The 21,768-nt window shown below is 38.2% G+C and overlaps 1 protein-coding gene across 8 annotated transcripts in view; it reads right to left on the bottom strand.

Annotated features, from left to right (window-relative positions):
- Nucleotides 1–21,768, bottom strand: part of RGS22 (regulator of G protein signaling 22) — a 155,984-nt gene that overhangs the window by 44,917 nt on the left and 89,299 nt on the right. For 6 of the 8 annotated variants that reach the window (XR_013824630.1, XM_079901974.1, XM_079901976.1 and 3 more), the window contains one exon: nucleotides 2,276–2,470. The exons of 1 other annotated variant lie outside the window; for it this stretch is intronic. Coding sequence is in view for 6 of the 7 variants with exons in the window: in XM_079901974.1 (XP_079758100.1) it covers nucleotides 2,276–2,470 (195 nt within the window). In the remaining variant the exon portion in view is untranslated. The remainder of the gene's footprint in view (nucleotides 1–2,275; nucleotides 2,471–21,768) is intronic. One more of the 8 variants, XM_079901975.1, reaches the window with a different exon arrangement.

Here is a 21,768-nt window from a genome sequence, read left to right as displayed (position 1 = left end):
TGGGAACATATATATATGTATAACTGATTCACTTTGTTATAAAGCAGAAACTAACACACCACTGTATAGCAATTATACTCCAATCAATATGTTAAAAAAAACAACAACAAAACAAAACATTAGCTACAGCAAAGTCAGGCTTCAAATGTTAAAAAAGGTATACATTTCTATGTAATGATATAATGCCACCAAAGATCATTCCTCCTTTCTGGACACCCCATGTGAACTAGCAGACAGTGCAAACATGTTGGGTGGATCACTTTTCCATCTTCTATTCTTTATAACTGGATAATAGTCATGAAGATAGGCATTCTTAGCTTTAGGGACCAAATAATCCACAGTAGAACAAAAAAATGATTGGATGCTATTGTTATCAGTCTGTGAGCAAAGGTTTTATTGCTATAGCAAGAGAGGGGAGAGTCAATCATCAAATTAAACCTCACAGTAGGACTTAGCCTTCAGAGTGTGTATTGCACTGCTTCATACAGTCAGGAGAACAAGATCATTTTCCATTTCTCTATTGAGAAAGATCAGTTTAGCCGACTGAGAACTCCTGTATTTAATAATTAATTTTGGTTAAATCTTCTTGTTTATCCTTTTTGGGAAAGAGTCTACATAATCCAGTCAGCTGGACTTTTAGAGAAGTCCTCTGGGCTGAACTTAAGAAGTTTATAGAATTAAGAGAAATTTATTTTTCCTCTTATTAAAAAGAGTGTATAATTTGTCCCAGGCATTTCGTAAGAATCACTGCTAATGCTAAAACTTCTTGGTTTAGGGAAGTCAGTTATAATTCTGAATCTGTTTTGTCATCCTAGGACCATATCTTATATCCATTTTCCTCTATACCATATACTGTATTTAAAATCATGACTGGGGACTTCCCTGGCTGTCCAGTGCTTAGGACTCTGCGATTTCACTGCGGAGGGCATGGGTTCGATCCCTGGTTGGGTAACTAAGATCCCGCAAGCTGGGAGGCGTGGCCAAAAAAAATTTAATTAGTTTAAAAAATAATAAAATCATGACTGGAGAGAATTTTTCTTTTCTTAAAAAAATATTTATTTATTTGGCTTCGTCAGGTCTTAGTTGCGGCACACAGGATCTCTGCTGTCACGTGTGGGATCTTCATTGCGGTGTGTGGGATCTTCATTGCGGCATGCGGTATCTAGTTCCCTGACAGGATCGAACCTGGGCCCCCTGCATTGGGAGCACGGTGTCTTAACCACTGGACCACGAGGGAAGTCCCTGGAGATATTTTTTTTTAATTTCATATAATATCTCAATTTTCCTAGTGTAAAATATGTATTTTTGTAGTAGAAAGGATACAAGTGTTAATTTTTCAGGACAAAAAGAAATCAGGACTGAAAAATTCATTAGTTTGGTCAATGAATTTAGTAAGCCGTGGGGTTGTGTTGGTCACTATCCAATAAGGTGGCTCTATCCGAGGTGCTTGGTATTAATTTCATCTTAATTACCTCACCCATCCTTTCTGCAAGAAGACATGACCAAGACGTTGTTCAGGAGATCTGAATGAAGAAGTGCAATACAGAGACAGCAGGGATCCACCTGAAATGACCTCATGTACAGGGTACATGCATTAACTTAATATTAAAAATACCCACAAATGGTTTTAATTTGTGATTCAAAATAAACATTTAAAGAAATTTCCTCCACCCATCAATAAGCATAGTGAAAATAGTCAAGCCCTGAGACTTAAAATGACCTCTTTTGGAATGAAAAAAGATGTGTTGACACTTTTATCAAATCAAGCAGTCTGACCTGATGAACATCTGAGGGTGCTTTAAGTCAGAGAATGTGCTTTCCACAGTATATATGAAACGTTTATATTTTCCATGGATGTAATATTTACTGTAATTCATCCAGAATAAAAATAAACAGCCTCCTTCCATTAATCAAAATTAAAGCCACTGCTGAGAAATGGCAAGAAGTGACAAAGCCAGTATATTAACATGGCATATTTTATTGGTTCACAGGAAACCAAAACTCAAATTTTTCTCTGCTGACATATTTGTAGACAGACTTAAAAATGACATCAATTTTAGCCTTTTGTTAGGACACAACAGGGAAACTGGCAAAAACTAAGTTAATAAATACTTTCCCTGCCCCAATTTTGTGTCTGCCCAAATCTTAACTCTGAGTCCCTGGCCCACATGAAATCTTTTCCAGCTTTTCTCTCTTGCGAGTTAACAATGTTGCCCATCATCAGTTTTGGGGTAAACCTGAATTGTTCACACAAAATTCATCAGTGCCACAATACCTTTCTGTAAGCAACTTGGTCTGATTTTACCATCTTTGTCCAAGGCTCAAGAAGGAGGAGAAGGATATATTCTTCTGCTGTGTCGAAAAGGTCTTCAAATGGCGGCTGTATTTTCATATAAATTTCTTTTTTCTTTTCCTGTTGGAGTCCAATGTCAAGAGTGGCTGAAGGAGCAATGTATGTGGCAAAAAGATACTAAGGGAGAAGGGAGAGAAAGGAGAGGATATTGGAAGAAACCATAATGGTTAGTAGATTCCTCAGCAAAGCCATTTTTAGAAAGTTAAGAGAAGGCAAATAAGCTCAAGTAATTTTTTTTCTTGAAAAGGTGTGTGAAACTACTTAAGACAAAGCAACGTGTTTATTCAAAGCCTTTGCTTTTCATTTTCTTTTCGTATTTCTTTGTTGGTTATTAGTCAACTAGTCACTGGATCTTGTATAAGTGTACGTGATTTGGGTATTCTATTTTGTCTCAGATTACTACTATGTATTATTATGATTGACTCCAGGTTATACGTCTCCTTTCCTTATGTTCATGACATTTCTAACACATTTGTGTTACTTTCCAAAGTGGTTTGAAATGCCTTTTAGGGAAAAAGAGGCAAGAATTCACCAGGGCTGAAAACTGACTATCAGTCTAGAGACCCAACAGACTACCTCCCCTACCCAACTGAGTTCCAGAGTTCTTAAATGTCTCCATCTGGTGTCCAATGCTGTGGAAGAGATACAAGAAGGAAACAAAAGTGAATGGAAAGATGTACATGGAACTTCTAGCTTCCTAGACAAAGCTGCATAAATGTCTATTCCATTCTACTCATTTGTCTTGTCTCTCAATAACAGTTATTTAAATCTGAGAAGCAATTTAATAACATTTAATTTTTAAAATGTTACATACTGGATATGTCATGCCCTGCACATCACATTTAACTGAAGTTTTTGTTATTGTTTCATACTTAAAATTAATGAATTTTATGGCATGTAAATTAAACCTCAATAAAGCTGTTAAAAATAAAAATTAAAAAAAGAAAGACTATTGGTGATTTCTCCCAAAAGCGACACCCTCCTTCCTCCATTTTAAAGATTATCTGATCTCTATCGTAATTTTTTCTTCATTCTGTTCTATTTACATCACTATATCAAAATAAATAGTTATCTAAAAAAAAAAGAATCTCTAATTAATTGCATTTTATTTCAATTTTATTTTTATACTTAGACTTTGGAACTGATAATGCCTAGATTCGACCCAGGCAATAAGATAGATAGGTAGACAGATAGAAAGATATTTGTACCAAATACCAAATAATAGTCTTATGTAAAATAATCTTTTAAAAGTTTTAAAGGGTTCACATTAATAACATAAGCATTTACCATGTATCCACTACAGCTTAGACACTTGGATAGGTGCTGTGTATGTAAAGATTAATGAATGCCTGCCCTGAAGGAGCCATTTGGTGTGACAAAGAGATGAAAACCAGTGGCTACAACACAGTATGATAAGTACTACAATAAAGGTATGCATTGAAAATAAGATCTTCAATAATTGCCTTTCTTTTTAAGCTCACCTCCATTAATCACCTTTTCAACTTTACACTCAGATACGCATTTTTCTGTAATTCCCTAAACCTTGATGTTTGCCATTCTATACCATTGCACACATTGTTCCTTCAATCTTGTATATATGCCCTACCCCATGCACCTTGTCTGCCTCATAAACTCTGATTTATTCTTAAAAACCGACATGGATTTCTCCTCTTCTAGGAGCCCTTCATTCATACCCTCCTCCCAAGATCATGCTTTTTACTACTACACTTATCACACTATAATGCAATCATGTATCATGTGTCTTCTCTTCTAGAACAAGGATCTTGAGGGCAAATACTGCAGTTTAGTCCTCTCTGATTCTCCAACTCCTAAAAACTGTTTTGGTAGAGAGCAGATGTTATAAATGTTTATTGATTTGTACTGAATCCACAGAAAAGACTCATTTTTGTCTTGGAATGGGGAAGGAAAAGGTTCAGAAACTCTTGCAAGAGAAAGATAAGCTCCTTCCTAGCCTTTAATCTGAATCTTTAAATATGAGTTGGAGTAAGTCAGACAAGATAGGGGAGTTGATGAGAAGGACAGTCCAAGAAGAAGGAAAACATGGCCCAAGGCATGGAGGCCTAAGGGGGTTTTATAACCTTATAGAGAGCGTTTAGGCTCCAAGTAGAGAACACTGGCTAAAGGAAAGAGGTAGAATAAGAGAGGAGGATATAAAGGGAGGAAGGCTCCACAGCATGGATATCATCTGTTTTCCTTTGGTAAGGAATTTGAATTTTACCTAAAGATATAAAATGGGGAATCTCTGAGAAGTGACATCTTTAGATATGAATTTTAGAAATAAATCACTGTGGCATCATACGGGAAAAACGGTTTGAGTAGATCAAGATTTGAGGCAGTTTGGAAGTTATTTTAATAGCCAGACAAAAAATTACAGGCCACCCTCATCTCTTGTTTGCTTTTTTGCAATAGCCTCCTAACTGGTCTTCTCAGGTTCTTCTTTGCTTCTTCATGGTCTTCCTTTTTTTAAACCACAGCAAACAGAGAAATTCTTTTGTGTATCACTCCTCCATTCAAACTCTCCAGTGACTTCCCACCTCACACAGAATAACAGCCAAAGTCCTTATAATTACCTATAATTGGAGTATTTGGACGTTTCTCAGCGCTGAGAGGACAAGGGTTATAGTTCATGATCTGCCAGTAGGGAAGCCCCTATAAACACCCCAGGCTCTCAAAACACTCTAAGAGCAGGGGTGGACCTGATATAGACTCTTGCCTTGAGTCTTTAAAGGGCTCAAAGAAAATAACTGCTAACCTATACTTCTATACCTGGTAAAAAAAAAAAAATACCCTTCTAAAATAAAAAGGAAATAAAGATGTCGTAAGTCAATAAACAAAACCAGAATTCGTCACCAGCAGACCTACACTAAATTAATTAATTAAAGGGAGGTCCTAGACAAAAGCAGGATGGAATATAGAACAATATAAAGCATAAACATGTAGGGAAATATCAATACATATTGATTGTAAAATATAATAATAATGGATAAGGTCAGAGGAAATCATAAAAGAGCCTAAGGAAAAGAAGTCAGAATTGAAGGTTCAGATTTAAAGTGCAGTTGAAATGACCAACCATGAGGTCCATTATAGGTAGAAAAGCACATGAGATTAGAGTCAGGGTAGTAATATAATAACAAGCAGGGCAGAGTATCAAAGAACTAGAAGTGAAGATAAAGGAGAAGCCCATGTATCATAGTTAAAAGAGAGGACTATAAAGTTCAGTGTATAATAGGCACTCAATAAATATTTGCTAAATGAATGAATGGAAGATAGTGGCCTAATCTGAAATTACGATCTGAAAGGGAAATTTCAGAGTTCAAAAATTTTAAGCTGGAGTAGTTCCAAATTATGATGAATTCTGGTATATGGCCATCCCTATAGTTAACTTAGGAGAAATGGAGATAAAAGACATTGGAATTGGGTAAATTAAGAAACACTCTAGCACATATGTTATAAGGATTATTAGCTTGGGTACTGGAAAAGCTTCAAGGTGATAAAAAAGAAAAAGGTTTTCTTTTTTAAAGAAAAAGAAAGAAATTTCATGAGTCATGTATTGAAATTTTCTAGGAAGATAAAGAGAACTGAAAAGGTCTTTAGATAACATTAATGAGGTTAAGGAGGGGGGAAATGAGCAGATGGAGCCAACTCCAAATTTTTTTTTTTCTTTTTTTTGTGGTACGCGGGCCTCTCACTGCTGTGGCCTCTCCCGTTGCGGAGCACAGCCTCCAGACGCGCAGGCTCAGGAAAGTAAATCTGACCCCCCAAATCACTTAAGTTAAAATCAGTTCCTACTTAGCAAAAAAAAAAAAAAGAAAAGAAAAAAAATCAGTAGTCAGGTTTTATTGGGGCAGGGATATCCTCTAATGGCAAAATAAAGCAACTGTTTTATCACTGAGTCAGCTACGTTCAGAACTGTAGTTTAAGGAGACTTGGTGTGCCACATACCAAACTCTTTGTACAGACATCAAGGTGATTCCTTTGATTTAAAAGCATAACAGTGAAGAGGGTAATGTACAAAAGAGGCTGAAATGGTGACTAGAATAACAGTGATAGAAGTGACTGTCAGCTTCTGGTGGACACCCAAATCTACTCCTTTCCTTTACACTCCCAGTCTTGCCTTCACTCCTCATGTCTTTTAAAATCTACTGCTACCCACAGTCCTATGAGACCCTAGATGCCATTTATATACTCTATCATACCTTCTGGAATTTTGCTTTATGATTTTCTTCAGAATGACCTTCACTTCACTTTACCATTTACTGTATTAATAGCACAGCTTTCTCGCTCTGACCATTACTCTTCATCTTTTTGTACCTCTCACCAAGCTTTGCTTTACTTTCAGCACAATCTGCGGTTTCTTCCTGTCCTCTAAATAAATCACGCACCACCTACTTTGTCTTACTTTCTTACACAATTTGGACTGAAAACTGCCCATCATTTCAACTACACTTTTAAAACATTCTTAATTCCTCCCACCTCGATCTTCTGCCTTGTTGAGGCCAAATTCTGGGTCACCTTAATCATTCGTTCATTTTTCCAATTCTATACTCAAGCTCCCAATAAAAGCTATGATAGTTGGTTCAATTATAAATACTCTTCAAAATAAAAACAAACAACAACAATGACAAAAAAACAACAACAAAAAAACCCCACCTCAGCTGTGACCACAAAACTTGGCAAGATTTTGTTTCTTTCTAAACTTTGCCATGCTCCTTAGAGCTCCCAACTGTACCCTTAGGCTTCTCCACATTCAGTGGACTTTATCTTCCACTCAACTGGGAGAAACCACTGGTATGGATGCCCTCAACTGTCCCCTCAAGAGCTTTCTTCTAAATCTTTCTCTTTCTCTGATGTTTCAAAATTCTCCTTCCCAAGGCTAAATGATTCATGCGTGCTGTTGACTCCATTTCCCCAGCACCACGCAACACCAATTATGCCCTTAATCTACCTTTCCTTTGATTTCATCTCCTTTCTAATGCTTCAAAGGTGTTCTAACAAAGAATCTCTCCTATTCTAATTGTCACCATTTTGTCCACAAACTATCACCCTTTCTCTCTTTCCCTTCCCAACAAATCTTCATACTCACTTTTCTATCATTTCTCAATCTATTGCAATCTGGTTCTCATGCCAAAGAAGCTAATGTCTCAGATTACTAAGAACCATGTAATTGCCAATTCAATGGTTTCTCTCCTTAATCTTCATCCTACTTAATTCCTTACACAGCATTTTTTGCTTTGTTTTGTTTTTAATTCTTGGCTGCGTTGGGTCTTCGTTGCCGCGCACAGGCCTTCTCTAGTTGTGGTGAGCAGGGGCTACTCTTTGTTGAGGTGCATGGGCTTCTCACTGCGGTGGCTTCTCTTGTTGCGGAGCATGGGCTCTAGGCATGGGGCTTCAGCAGTTGCAGTACGTGGGCTCAGTAGTTGTGGCACACGGGCCCTAGAGCATGCGGGCTTCAGTAGTTGTGGTGCATGGGCTCAGTAGTTGTGGCTCACGGGCTCTAGAGCGCAGGCTTGGTAGTTGTGGCGCATGGGCTTAGTTGCTCCACGGCATGTGGGATCTTCCCGGACCAGGGCTCGAACCTGTGTCCCCTGCATTGGCAGGCGGATTCTTAACCACTGCACCACCAGGGAAGTTCCCTTACGCAGCTTTAACACTGTTGACTCTCTCCTCTGCCTTCAACACTTTCTCCTGATTCGCTGCCTATTTCCATACTCAGGCTCCTTTGTTGATTCCTCTTCCTCCATATCCCCCCCTTAAAGGAAGGCATTCATTAAAGTTCTATGTTCAACTATATTTTCTTCCTAATTCACACTCTTTCGGTTTCTCACACATGCCAGGCACTCTCTCACAGGACTTTCACAGTATGTGCTCTGTGCCCTCTCTGAACTCCACCCTCCTCCTCTCTTCCCCTTTGCTGGGCTTCTATTCATCCTAAAGGACTGAGTCTTCCTTGACTCCTGAAGTCTGGCTTAGGTATCATTCTTATGTGTGCCCATAGGTCCCTGTATTTGTATGTTTCTCGCACTGGACTATAAACTCTATGAAGACAGATTTGGTCTGCTTTGTTTATTACTGTATCCCTAGCATCTAGCATAATGATAAGTTTAGAATGAATTAATGAATTAAAGACTTCATCCATTCTCAGAGACTTAACAATCAACTATATGTGGAAGAAACACAAATATATACAGCTTTAGACCTGATTTCCTTCCTGAACTGAAAACCTTTGCTTCTAGCTGCCTACTTATTATAGCTACATGGATAGCCTATGGACCCTCCAACTCAATGACTCAGTAATATAACACATTATCTTTTCCTTTTCCAGTTTTCATATGATTCACAGAACATTCTTTGACTCTTCCCCACTTTCCTCTCCTTCTTCCTCAAATGCAAGTCCTATGAATTTAATTCTCTACAATAAAACAAGGAAAAACTGACAAATATAAAAATATGAGGAGGAAATAAGGGGCAGCAGTTCCATCCCAACAAAAACCATAATAAAACACAGTCTTCTGTCCAAGCTAGATCAGACCCTTTCCAGGCTACTGCCTACTTCCTGACCTCACACTCTTACTGTGCTCTATAAAGCCACAGGGCTCCATGTACACTTTTTGTTGCTGTTCGACTATTTTGTTCCAGTTTTATTGAGATATAATTGACATATAGCACTGTAAAACTTTAAGGTGTACAGCATAATGATTTGACTTACATACATCATGAAATAATTATCACAATAAGTTAACATCCATCATCTCATATAGAAACAAAAAGAAAAGACAAAGAATTTTTTCCCTGTGATGAGAACTATTAGGATCTACTCTCAACTTCCATATATACCATATAGCAATGCTAACTATAGTCATCATGTTGTACATTACATCCCTCGTACTTATTTATCTCATAACTGGAAGTTTGTACCTTTTGACCACCTTCATCCAATTTTCCCTCCCCACACTCTGCCCACCTCTGGTGACCACAAATCTGATCTCTCTTTCTCTGAGTCTGTTTTTTTCCACAAACGATTTAACTGCATATCCCACGACCCCAAGGAGCTACAATTAGGGTAGCCATATAACTTCATTCTGGTTTAAGCCTACTATCCTGGCATAATTATTAATATTTCCCCTTTTATTTTCAAAAGAATCCTGATTTAGATGATAAATTATATGGTCTCTCTATATTTAACTGCCACCAGTTAGACAAAATGAAACTTTCTCTAAAACAAGACTCCTGGAGGTGCTCAACACATATTTAAAGCTAAAAATAAAGGAAAGAAAGGCAGAGGAAACTCCTTTCTAAGGAACACACATTTGTCTAATTTGAAATCATATGAATTGAATAGCTGATATCAAAAGCCAAAAATCCCAAAGCAGGAATATTTTATTTAGAACTTGGATTGAAGTTTCACAGACTTCCCTGTTAAGAAAAGACAACCCTCAGAATGGGAGAAAATATTTGCAAATGAAGCAACTGACAAAGGATTAATCTCCAAAATTTACAGCAGCTCATGCAGCTCAATAACAAAAAAACAAACAACCCAATCTAAAAATGGGCAGAAGACCTAAATAGACATTTCTCCCAAGAAGATATACAGACTGCCAACAAACACATGAAAGAATGCTCAACATCATTAATCATTAGAGAAATGCAAATCAAAACTACAATGAGATATCATCACACCGGTCAGAATGGCCATCATTAAAAAATCTAGAAACAATAAATGCTGGAGAGGGTGTGGAGAAAAGGGGACCCTCTTGCACTGTTGGTGGGAATGTAAATTGATACAGCCACTATGGAGAACAGTATGGAGCTTCCTTAAAAAACTACAAATAGGGCTTCCCTGGTGGTGCAGCAGTTGAGAGTCCACCTGCCGATGCAGGGGACATGGGTTCGTGCCCCGGTCCGGGAAGATCCCACGTGCCGCGGAGTGGCTGGGCCCGTGAGCCATGGCCGCTGAGCCTGTGCGTCCGGAGCCTGTGCCCCGCAACGGGAGAGGCCACAACAGTGAGAGGCCTGCGTACAGCAAAAAAAAAAAAAAAAAAAAAAAAAACTACAAATAGAACTACCATACCACCCAGCAATCCCACTACTGGGCATATTCCTTGAGAAAACCATAATTCAAAAAGAGTCATGTACCAAAATGTTCACTGCAGCTCTATTTACAATAGCCAGGACATGGAAGCAACCTAAGTGTCCATCAACAGATGAATGGATAAAGAAGATGTGCCACATATATACAATGGAATATTACTCATTCATAAAAAGAAATGAAATTGAGTTATTTGTAGTGAGGTGGATGGACCTAGAGTCTATCATACATAGTGAAGTAAGTCAGAAAGAGAGAAACAAATACCGTATGCTAACACATATATATGGAATCTAAGAAAAAAAAAAAAAGGTCATTAAGAACCTAGGGGTAAGACAGGAATAAAGACACAGACCTACTAGAGAATGAACTTGAGGATATGGGGAGGGGGAAGGGGAAGCTGGGGCAAAGTGAGAGAGTGGCATGGACATATACACACTACCAAACATAAAATAGATAGCTAGTGGGAAGCAGCCACGTAGCACAGGGAGATCATCTCGGTGCTTTGTGACCACCTAGAGGGGTGGGATAGGGAGGGTGGGAGGGAGGGAGACGCAAGTGGGAAGAGATATGGGAACATATGTATATGTATAACTGATTCACTTTGTTATAAAGCAGAAACTAACACACCATTGTAAAGCAATTATACTCCAATAAAGATGTTAAAAAAAATAAATGCTCTAAATCAAAATCTTAAAAGAAATTTTAAAATATTTCTTCTCTCTGATTGTACCTAAATGTAGGTATATTTGTTTGCCCTCCCACTTTTTTTTTTTTTTTTTGCTTTCTTGCAGCCAGTTTATCAGAACATTGTTCGTTATCACCTAAGTAACTTCTCTTTGTTCAATTATCAACCCCCGCTATGATAACTAGCATAATCCTTAAGAGTAACATACTCCCCTCGCCTTCTTGACTCTTTACCAGTTTTATTATAAAATCACAGAACTGGAAGCATTAGAAAGGGTCTTGAAAGCCCACATTGTGTGTGTTTATTGGCTTCCTTTGAGGCTTGGTCTCTGGTCTCTCCCTCTTCCTCACCTCCCTAGGAGGGTGGGGACAAAAGTGGTTACAGGGGTAAGGAGAAAAAAACTGATTTATCCATCCTTAATTAGGCCACACAGTAAAATTGTAGCACATTCAACTTAATTTTGCCATTACATCTGAGAATGTCTTTCTAATATGTGTTTCTAATAATCCAGAGATAATCTTTAAGTGGATAACTGACCAACTGACTATATAATAACAAACATAATGGATGTAATCATATATATGGAACAAAATTAAAAAGCTAAACAACACATTTAAGGTCTATATAAAGATGGTGAAAATCATTTGTAAGTTGATATTAATTGCCTTTATAATGAAATATAAAGATTATGCTTTGTTATAGCTAAGTAATATAGTCTAATCACAGGTTAGAAACATCGTTTAAGTATCCTGTATCATTTGCTTTCTTATTGGCCACCCAGTTCTTCCTTTTCAGCCACTGACTAAATAACAATGTAGCTAATGTTGGAGGGGACAATGCTCCCTTCATATCTTAGTCAGCTACTCAGATTCACATTAAAGTGGAGATTCACTCACAAACAGCTGTGGCCGACATGATTCCAGTTTAAACATTAACCTATGATTCTTTAACAACCCAGCAGGGAAGTTTCTGAGAAGGGATACAAGCCTGTCTGTGATCAGACTGCCTGGCACTGCACTCAGCATGGCTCTCTCTAAACCCCATCTCTCCTGGAGACACTCAAAGGTTATGTAAGCAGGAAATGCACAATGGGCAGCTTGCCCGGCCCTGCTCTATACCTGTGCCTGTGACTCACTTTTCCTGGCATCTGTATCAGATATGCAGAAAAAACCCATGCCTCCCCCTGAAACATCTCTTACAGTCTTGAAATGCTGGGAGTTAATTCTCTTGTTTAGCTAAACTCTCAAGGCTATGAAGAAAAAGAGGTGTAGGATAGATACCTTGGAGACAGGAGGAAGAATGGAACTGGAAAGTGGAATGGAGAAACAAACTGGGAGAAATGAAGACAGAGAGAGAGAGATTTTGATACACATTTGCCTTCTAAAGGATAGTGAGATGACTAACAATATTTAATTTAAATTATTTTTAATACACATGACCTTGTTGGAATTATAGGAAAAAATACAAAAATGTTTCTGCTTGCCTTTCAAGGAAATCTCAGATGCTTCATTACTTAGAGCTAATATCCTGCACACAACAACTGTATTGCACTACATAGGAGACGGCTCAAATTAAAATATGATATTTCCCATTGCAATTTATATTTTTTCCAATGCTAAAATATTTTCCATGCAAGGTTTCAGCATTGCCACTTAATAGCTTTCAAAATCATTTTGAAAGTGTATGTGATGAGCATATTCTTGGATGAAAGTGGATTCCAATCTCCTTTCAAATATATCATAACGCATTCCAGGCTTGGCTTTCCGACATTATATTGATTTTCATAGACCCTGAAATGTATTGATGTTTTCTTACTGCATCATAAAGTCTAGATGAACATACCTGAGGAAGGAGAATTTGGGGTTTATTGAGTTTATTCTTGTTTTTAACAGTGTAAAAAGCAAAAAAATAATGAAATAGCCTCCAAAACTTTCTGTGCTATTTGGGTTTCTCGTTGTACCAAAGACTAAATGATGTCAGCTATGGGGTTAGATTCCAATTATCATGCTGTACCCAACGAAGTACTTTCGCTGTGCCAAAGGTGAGCACAGTCTTTGGGAAAGCATCTTTTCCATAAGTAGGGGCCATTGGATGAGCTGCAGCTTGATACTCATCTGTGTTCCAACGAAAATAAGAACAATTTCTGGGGAGCCTTAAAAGGCAAAGTCAAGAATAACACCAAATGCTGTAGCACATGTGTTGATCTGCTATGTTACATTTCAGCTGTTAGTTATGTTAATGGAACAGTTTCACATAATTTGTCTTGATGTATTTATTTTAATGATCATGTATATGTATCTTTCTATGACTGCCTGGTAACACTGATTGCATGATGTTCTGCTGTCACCTCCAGGCTAACTGCAGAACTGTATGATGTAAAATGAGTCCCTCACTAAACTAGGTACAAGATGTGTAAAAACCTATATGCTGTGAGATCTTAATACCGGATTACAGGACAACTAGCAGAGCATATCACCAGGTTAATAAAACTGGGGACATTTAAAAAGAAGATTTTCAAAATAACTTATGAAAGTATTCCAGAGATTAGGAGAAAACATTCATGCTTCAGCATTTGGCGTTTTTAGCAAATCCTTTTTTCTTAGACCCATTACTCCACTGCAATAGTAAAAGAAGTAACTCTAATCATGTAAGGCTACACAAAGATATGTATCTTTCACCATCTTCTAGTAACTGTCCAACATGCCCACCAAGAGAGTAGAGGAAATATAAGGCTGTCTGCTGTTGCTATTTCCTTCTACTTATTGGGAGGTAGCATTAGGATCCTGCCAGATGGACTGACAGGGTAGTATCAACAAAGACCTCACTGGCCCCTGAGAAGAAGAAATATCCCATAAAACCCATGACACTATTTCATACACTAGAAAGATAAAAGACGAAAACAACTTTGGCTACTGAAATATACAAAGATTTTTCTTAAACTCCTTTTATTTTCAGTTTATACTAAACAAACTGTGCAGGCTGTGGAGATTCTGGAGCAAAGATACCATGCTTTCTTTGCTAGGTACAAGCGAGGCGTTCACTGGCAGTCTCTAAAGGGTAGAGGAAAAATGTGAAGGTGGAGGGTCAGGGTCTCCAGCGATAACATTAGAGAAATATACGATTGAGAGGATCAGAGTGATCCTTTACCCTTGTCATTATCTCTTCCTCCATTGTAAACTGAAGCCAGCTTACAAGAGCTAATTCACGAATTTTCAGGAACTTGGTGAGTAGGTTGTTAAATTCAGTCACTATCAAAAATTATATAAACTTACAATTAAGCAAATTATATTAAAAACAAAGATGATGAATACTCAAAACCGATTACTTCCTAATGATTTTACTGTTTTACGACTGTCCATGCTCTTGGGGTTATTTACCTCTATTCTATCTGTCTGGTGGAAAATACTGTATAACGGTGGGCTGCTGCACCTCTCCTCCCAACTCTGTGCTCAGTAACGCCATGTTGGCAGCTTGTAATCATCCACGGAGAGAGTATTTACACGCAGAGATCAGCAAAAGCTACAAATCAGGGCTGCTTATCCACCGCCCAGAGAGGTGGTTATTAAACATTTATCATCATACCACTGAGTATAAGGCAAAGATAATTCTCTTTTCCTATCACGATTACCAAACAAAGAGAAATAAAGTAGGAAAAAAGCAAATGACACCAACTAATTCAAGTACTCACTGGAGGCAAAGCCACATACCAGAATAAACTAATTCGGGCCAGAATATGCCAGTTTATAACACAGTTTACTTGAATACTGTATAACTGGCATCCATTTTTAAAAATACGGCTACAGTAAAGTTCTTTCTTTCTTTCTTTCTTTTTGGCTGTATTGGGTCTTCATTTCTGTGCGAAGGCATTCTCTAGCTGTGGCAAGCTCTTCATCGCGGTGCGCGGGCCTCTCACTATCGCGGCCTCTCTTGCTGAGGAGCACAGGCTCTAGACGCGCAGGCTCAGTAGTTGTGGCTCACGGGCCTAGTTGCTCCGCGGCATGTGGGATCTTCCCAGACCAGGGCTCGAACCCGTGTCCCCTGCATTAGCAGGCAGATTCTCAACCACTGCGCCCCCAGGGAAGCCCAAGTTCTTTTTAATAGTTAAATTAAAGTCAAACTACAGGAGCAGGGCAAGTAAGTTTTTCTTTAACATTGTTTGTTTACATCCTGAATAGTCTTTATTTGGAAAAGGGCAAAGTTAAACTTCAAATGTTAAATTTAACTTCAGTCGGATTAGGAAACCAGAAGAGGTAAGAGTTTAGTTGGGAAAAGCTTGTTAACTTGTCCTCATGAGAAAATATAAGGAGAAGCTATGAAGGAGAAACATTAAAGCATCATGAGAAATAAAACTAACTGGTACTAATGGATCTTGATGCAGTGTCTGGACCACAAAGAGACCAAAATCACTTCACAAATAATCTTGTACACAACAGAACAGATGTCCACTATGCTGTAACAACAACAAAAACATATTACTGTACTTGAAGGCAAATAGCAAGTCACATGGGATCTTCTCAACTGAGCTCAATAATTTCATCCTTGGAGTTCATATAAAAAAATGAAATGAAACTGTGCTCCAAAAAGCTAAGGCAAAGAGTTCCTAGAGGAGTTTACAAAAGGAATGTAAATGCCCTGATATGGGACACTTTCAGAAATCACAAAATATTTACTTCAGCAAAAAGAGAAGTCTGTTTTCATAACTTCACAGCTCTAGCAGACATAGAACATCATTATCTGAGTTCATATGAGGAAGAAGAAAAATAACGAGCAAGTTCAAGCAATCCAATGTTTTTTTTTTTTTCCCTGCGAAAGGAGGAAAAAATGATGATTTATAACGACCTCTCATACCCCACAAGGAGCTCAAAAACATTATTGAGGAGCTATGCCGAGAGGGAATAAATTACAGATGGAGCTTTCCACAAATGGATTTTCATGTGAAGGACCTTGGGTTTTTTCAATTAGGAATCTTAAAGATGGGATCTAGAGATTGAAACATCCTGATACTGAGAGGCAAACTACTGCAGAGATCAACACAAGATGGAGTTGCACAAAAAAGATAATGTGATGACAATCAAATAGAGAATTTCTGGCAATTACTCAGACTCTACTAAGCAGAATTCAGTGCAAAAGAGAACGTAAGAAAATGGCAATAGGATAAAAGAGTAAAACAAACTTGAATCATTTTGGACAGAATGAAAAATCAAAAGGGAAAACAACATGTTAAATAAAGCCAAAAACAAACCACAAACTCAAGGGACAAAACAGACTAGGCTTAAGACTGACTCGGGCCATTGCTTAAGGTATTTTAAGCAAAATCGACTCAGTATATGATGGAATAAAATTCAAAAACAAAAAAGAGTTATTATTAAGCAGTTTAGGCAACCTAAGCAACAAACAAGGATTTTATTTTTATAATTTTTGGATTCAATTTAAAAAACATTTTAACAGACAAAAGCAAAATAGATATTTAAACTAATGGAATTATTTAACCTCTAATAAAAATAATTCCTTGAAAATCAGTGAACAAAGAATAATTCAGAAAGAAAACCATGACTATATTAACATTTTGGACCTAAAAAACCTGCCTCACAGAGAAGCTAACCCAGGCCAACAAAGCACAGGAAACTGATACTAAAACCAGGGCGTTGAGGAATTACTTTACAATGAGAAAATCAACCACCAAACAGATGGGATATTTACGTTCACCGGCACCTTGGAAAGCAAGCTCAAATGTAGCAGGTTGCTTGGAGTCAAAACAAGGGAAGTTAACTATGACCCTATGAATGTTCTTTCCTTCCAGATCTGTCAGGCTGACCAGCTGCTCACAGGAGCAGCTGGCTGAGGACAGCGCTTCAAGGGCATGGTCAAGGACTGCCTCTGTAACACCTCTCTTTCTGGATGCTGCTGCTGATCAATGCCTCTTCTTGCCCAGAACACTCTTTTTTTTAGATGTACTGGCATGTTCATTAGAAGTCTTGAGGTCTGTGAAGCCATTCTGTCTCTAGACAACTGCTCATATCCATTCTGAATTATTACACACTGATTTCATAGTTTAAGTTTCAGAAAGCAACCTTATTTTTAAGTTCCTTGAGTGAGGTGGGAGGAGACAGGGAGATTTCACTGTTGCTCCAGGGAAGCTTGTTAAGGGCTCCTTACTAAGAGAAATCTTGGACTATAAACACAGTATGTCTGGAAAGACAGAATTTTGATCATTGTTGAAGCTGGGTGACGGTATATGGGGGCTTATGAAGCTTTTTTTTTTTTTTTTTTTTTTGCAGTACGCGGGCCTCTCACTGTTGTGGCCTCTCCCATTGCGGAGCACAGGCTCCAGACGCGCAGGCTCAGCAGCCATGGCTCATGGACCCAGCCACTCCACGGCATGTGGGATCTTCCCAGACCGGGGCACGAACCCGTGTCCCCTGCATCGGTAGGCGGACTCTCAAACACTGCGCCACCAGGGAAGCCCCATGAAGCTATTTTATTTAAAATTTTTTTAACAATTAAAAGCACCCTGCTGGCAGTCATTTATAAATAATCAATTATTATCTATAATTAGGCTTACAATATGTTGCTAAGAATATAAGCATGCCAATGAGTTCATTCAAAAAATATTACAGCATCTTTTATATGCCAGCTCCAGTTCTGAATATATGAGGTAAACAAAGCAGACTGTCTTCTTGGAACTTATAGTCCAGTGGGGGAAACTATTAAGGGTGAAATTCGATATTCAACATTCATAAAGATATTTTAAGATACCAAAGTGAAAAATTAAACAAGGTGATAAACAGATACTCCTTTTTTTCTAGAGACAATTAATCAGAAAGCAATGACTTAGAAGTTAAGAGTACAGAGTCTGCAGTCAGAATACTTGGTTCTAATTCCAAGCTCACTAATTGCTAAATGGAAAGTATTGCCTTAGGTAATTACTCAACTCTAAATCTCAGTTTCCTAATCTGTAAAATGGAGAGAACACCAATATCTACCTCTTAGAATTGTCAAGAACTAAATAAAATTATCCATGTAAAGTGATTTCCATAGAACCTGACAGATAGTAAACATTAAATAAATGTCAGGTATAATGATAATTATGGTTTAGAGAAGTTCAGGTGTTGATTTTTCTGGAAACAAAAGGATTAAAAAAGGATCTCTTTTGGTCCATAATCCTATAATATTCAAAATCTTAGGACTGAACACGGGTAGCTCGTATGAACATCAGGAACAGGGGAAACGAATGAATAACTGTAAGCCAGACAGCTGGCTGCTACATGTGCTCTTCCTGAGTCCAGTTCACCAGCAAGTGCCACAAAATGGGATGCAGGACAAGAACCCTGTGGATTCCGTGCTCAGTGATTCATAGTGCTCAACAGTCCAAGCCGGAGTGGTACTCAAGACACCATCTCTCTGGTAACAAAAACAAATAATGTAACAAAGCCTGAATAAGTAACAGGCCTGATACTCAGAAACAACCTAATTACGAAGACTCTGAAATTTACCATTAAGCTATAAAGAGGTACAGGATTTTCCACATTTAATCATCACCCCAACCTGACCCCTCACCCATGCCCATTCATCTTTTAAGAAACACAGCTTGATTCTTAAAACTACTGCTGTATGAAGAAATAATGATCTCTGTTAGTGCACCTGAAAATACACCATCAGCCTAGAGAAGGAGCATTTAGCTCATACCAATTTAATGAAAATGTCAGGACCACCCTGAAGTATTTAAGTCCTGTAAATGCCAAGTAAAGAGAGGAGCTAAACAATTAAGGTAATGGATGACAGCAAGCAAAGAAAAAACTAAGCTGATTATCAAAAAAATCTTCAACACTGCCCCTCTTATGCCATAACATTTTTTCAAAGGAATTTGTGGTTAACACCCAAGGTTTTGGTAACCTAAAATTAGCTCAGACTTCATTGGAAAACATTGTCAGTAAAATGCAAATTTCATAGAGAAAGAGCTACATGGTCTCTTCTTTCTCAATCTTTCTAGCACTCTCTGGAAAAGTAGGCAAAAAAAAGAGAGCATATTCTTGAACTTTGATAGTATTTGGGCGGTAGCACCTGTATGTGTTTTGTTCCTCAAAGTGCTCCCAGCATGGATCAGAGCCTCATGTATACTAGATGTTTATGATAAATATTTGTGGAAATATCTGCAACATTTTTAGGCAAGGGCAAATGTGCTTGTAACTGCTGGTCTAAGTGCTACCCAGTTTATGTTTCTTTCCTGTTTCTACAGTAATAAAAAATGGAGCAGGAGCAAAGGGGCCAAGTACATGGACATTACTGTAGAACCCTGAGGTAGGGCACAACCTGGAATGAACTTCATTTGGATCCACACTGTGCCTAAGATCACCTAATGGAAAATTTAAACGATTTGGGGCCAGAGAGGTTGAGAAGGACAGCAATAAAACATTGTTGAATGAAAACATTAATGAATTCTGCATTATTATTATATCACAACTTACAGCTTCCTAAAAACACCAAGAGATGGTATAGGCCTGATGACATTAATTGACTTAGGTTTTTAGTTTCCTTTCTCTCTTGTGAAGTTGTGCAAATGTAAGAGTAAATCCGATCAAGCCACAGTAAATTTAAGAAAACTGAAATCATATCAAGCATCTTTTCCGAACATAACTCTATGAGATTAGAAGTAAATTACAGGGAAAAAAACATAAAAAACACAAAAACATGGAGCCTAAACAATACGTTACTAAATAACCAAGAGATCACTGAAGAAATCAAAGAGGAAATCAAGAAATACCTAGAGACAAATGACAACAAAAACACGACGATCCAAAACCTATGGGATGCAGCAAAAGCAGATCTAAGAGGGAAGTTTATAGCAATACAATCCTACCTCAACAAACAAGAAAAATCTCGGGGCTTCCCTGGTGGCGCAGTGGTTGAGAGTCCGCCTGCCGATGCAGGGGACACGGGTTTGTGCCCCGGTCCGGGAAGACCCCACATGCCACGGAGCGGCTGGGCCCGTGAGCCGTGGCCGCTGAGCCTGCACGTCCGGAGCCTGTGCTCCGCAACGGGAGAGGCCACAACAGTGAGAGGCCCGTGTACCGCAAAAAAAAAAAAAAAAAAAAAAAAGGACAAACTGGAAGAAATGGACAGATTCTTAGAAAAGTATAACCTTCCAAGACTGAACCAGGAAGAAATACAAAACATGAACAGACCAATCACAAGTAATGAAATTGAAACTGTGATTAAAAATCTTCCAAGAAACAAAAGTCCAGGACCGGATGGATTCACAGGTGAACTCTATCAAACATTTAGAGAAGAGCTAACACCCATCCTTCTCAAACTCTTCCAAAAAATTTCAGAGGAAGGAACACTCCCGAACTCATTCTGTGAGGCCACCATAACCCTGATACCAAAACCAGACAAAGATAATACCAAGAAAGAAAATTACAGACCAATATCACGGATGAATACAGATGCAAAAATCCTCAACAAAATACTAGCAAACAGTGCTTCCCTGGTGGCGCAGTGGTTGAGAATCTGCCTGCCAATGCAGGGGAGACGGGTTTGAGCCCTGGTCTGGGAAGATCCTACATGCCGTGGAGCAACTGGGCCCGTGAGCCACAATTACTGAGCCTGCGCGTCTGGAGCCTGTGCTCCGCAACAAGAGAGGCCGTGATAGTGAGAGGCCCGCACAATGCGATGAAAAGTGGCCACCACTTGCCACAACTAGAGAAAGCCCTCACATAGAAACGAAGACCCAACACAGCCATTAATAAATAAATAAATAAATTTTAAAATTCACGACATATGTCAATATTAAAAAAAAATACTAGCAAACAGAATCCAACAACACATTAAAAGGATCATACACCATGATCAAGTGGGTTTTATCCCAGGGATTCAAGGATTCTTCAATATACACAAAGCAATCATATTAACAAACTGAAGAATAAAAACCATATGATCATCTCAATAGAAGCAGAAAAAGCTTCTGACAAAATTCAACACCCATTTATGATAAAAACTCTCCAGAAAGTGGGAATAGAGGGAACCTACCTCAACATAATAAAGGCCATATACAACAAACCCACAGCAAACACCATTCTCAATGGTGAAAAATTGAAAGCATTTCATCTAAGATCAGGGACAAGACAAGGATTTGGAAGTCCTAGCTACAGCAATCCGAGAGGAAAAAGAAATAAAAGGAATACAAATTGGAAAAGAAGAAGTAAAACTGTCACTGTTTGCAGATGACATGATATGATACATAGAGAATCCTAAATATGCCACCAGAAAACTACTAGAGCTAATCGATGAATCTGGTAAAGTTGCAGGATACAAAATTAATGCACAGAAATCTCTTGCATTCCTATATACTAACAATGAAAGATCAGAAAGAGAAATTAAGGAAACAATCCCATTCACCATTGCAACAAAAAGAATAAAATACCTAGGAATAAGCCTAACTAAGGAGGTAAAAGACTCACAAGACTACAAGACACTGGAGAAAGAAATCAAAGATGACACAAACAGATGGAGAGATATACCATGTTCTTGGATTGGAAGAATCAATATTGTGAAAATGACTATACTACACAAAGCAATCTACAGAGTCAATGCAATTCATATAAAATTATCAATGGCATGCTTTAT

This window comes from Stenella coeruleoalba (assembly GCF_951394435.1).
Source record: "Stenella coeruleoalba genome assembly, chromosome: 17".
NCBI classification, from domain to species: Eukaryota; Metazoa; Chordata; class Mammalia; order Artiodactyla; family Delphinidae; genus Stenella; species Stenella coeruleoalba.
The sequence above is the reverse complement of the archived record's forward strand: the minus strand, read 5'-3'. Positions and strand labels throughout refer to the sequence as shown.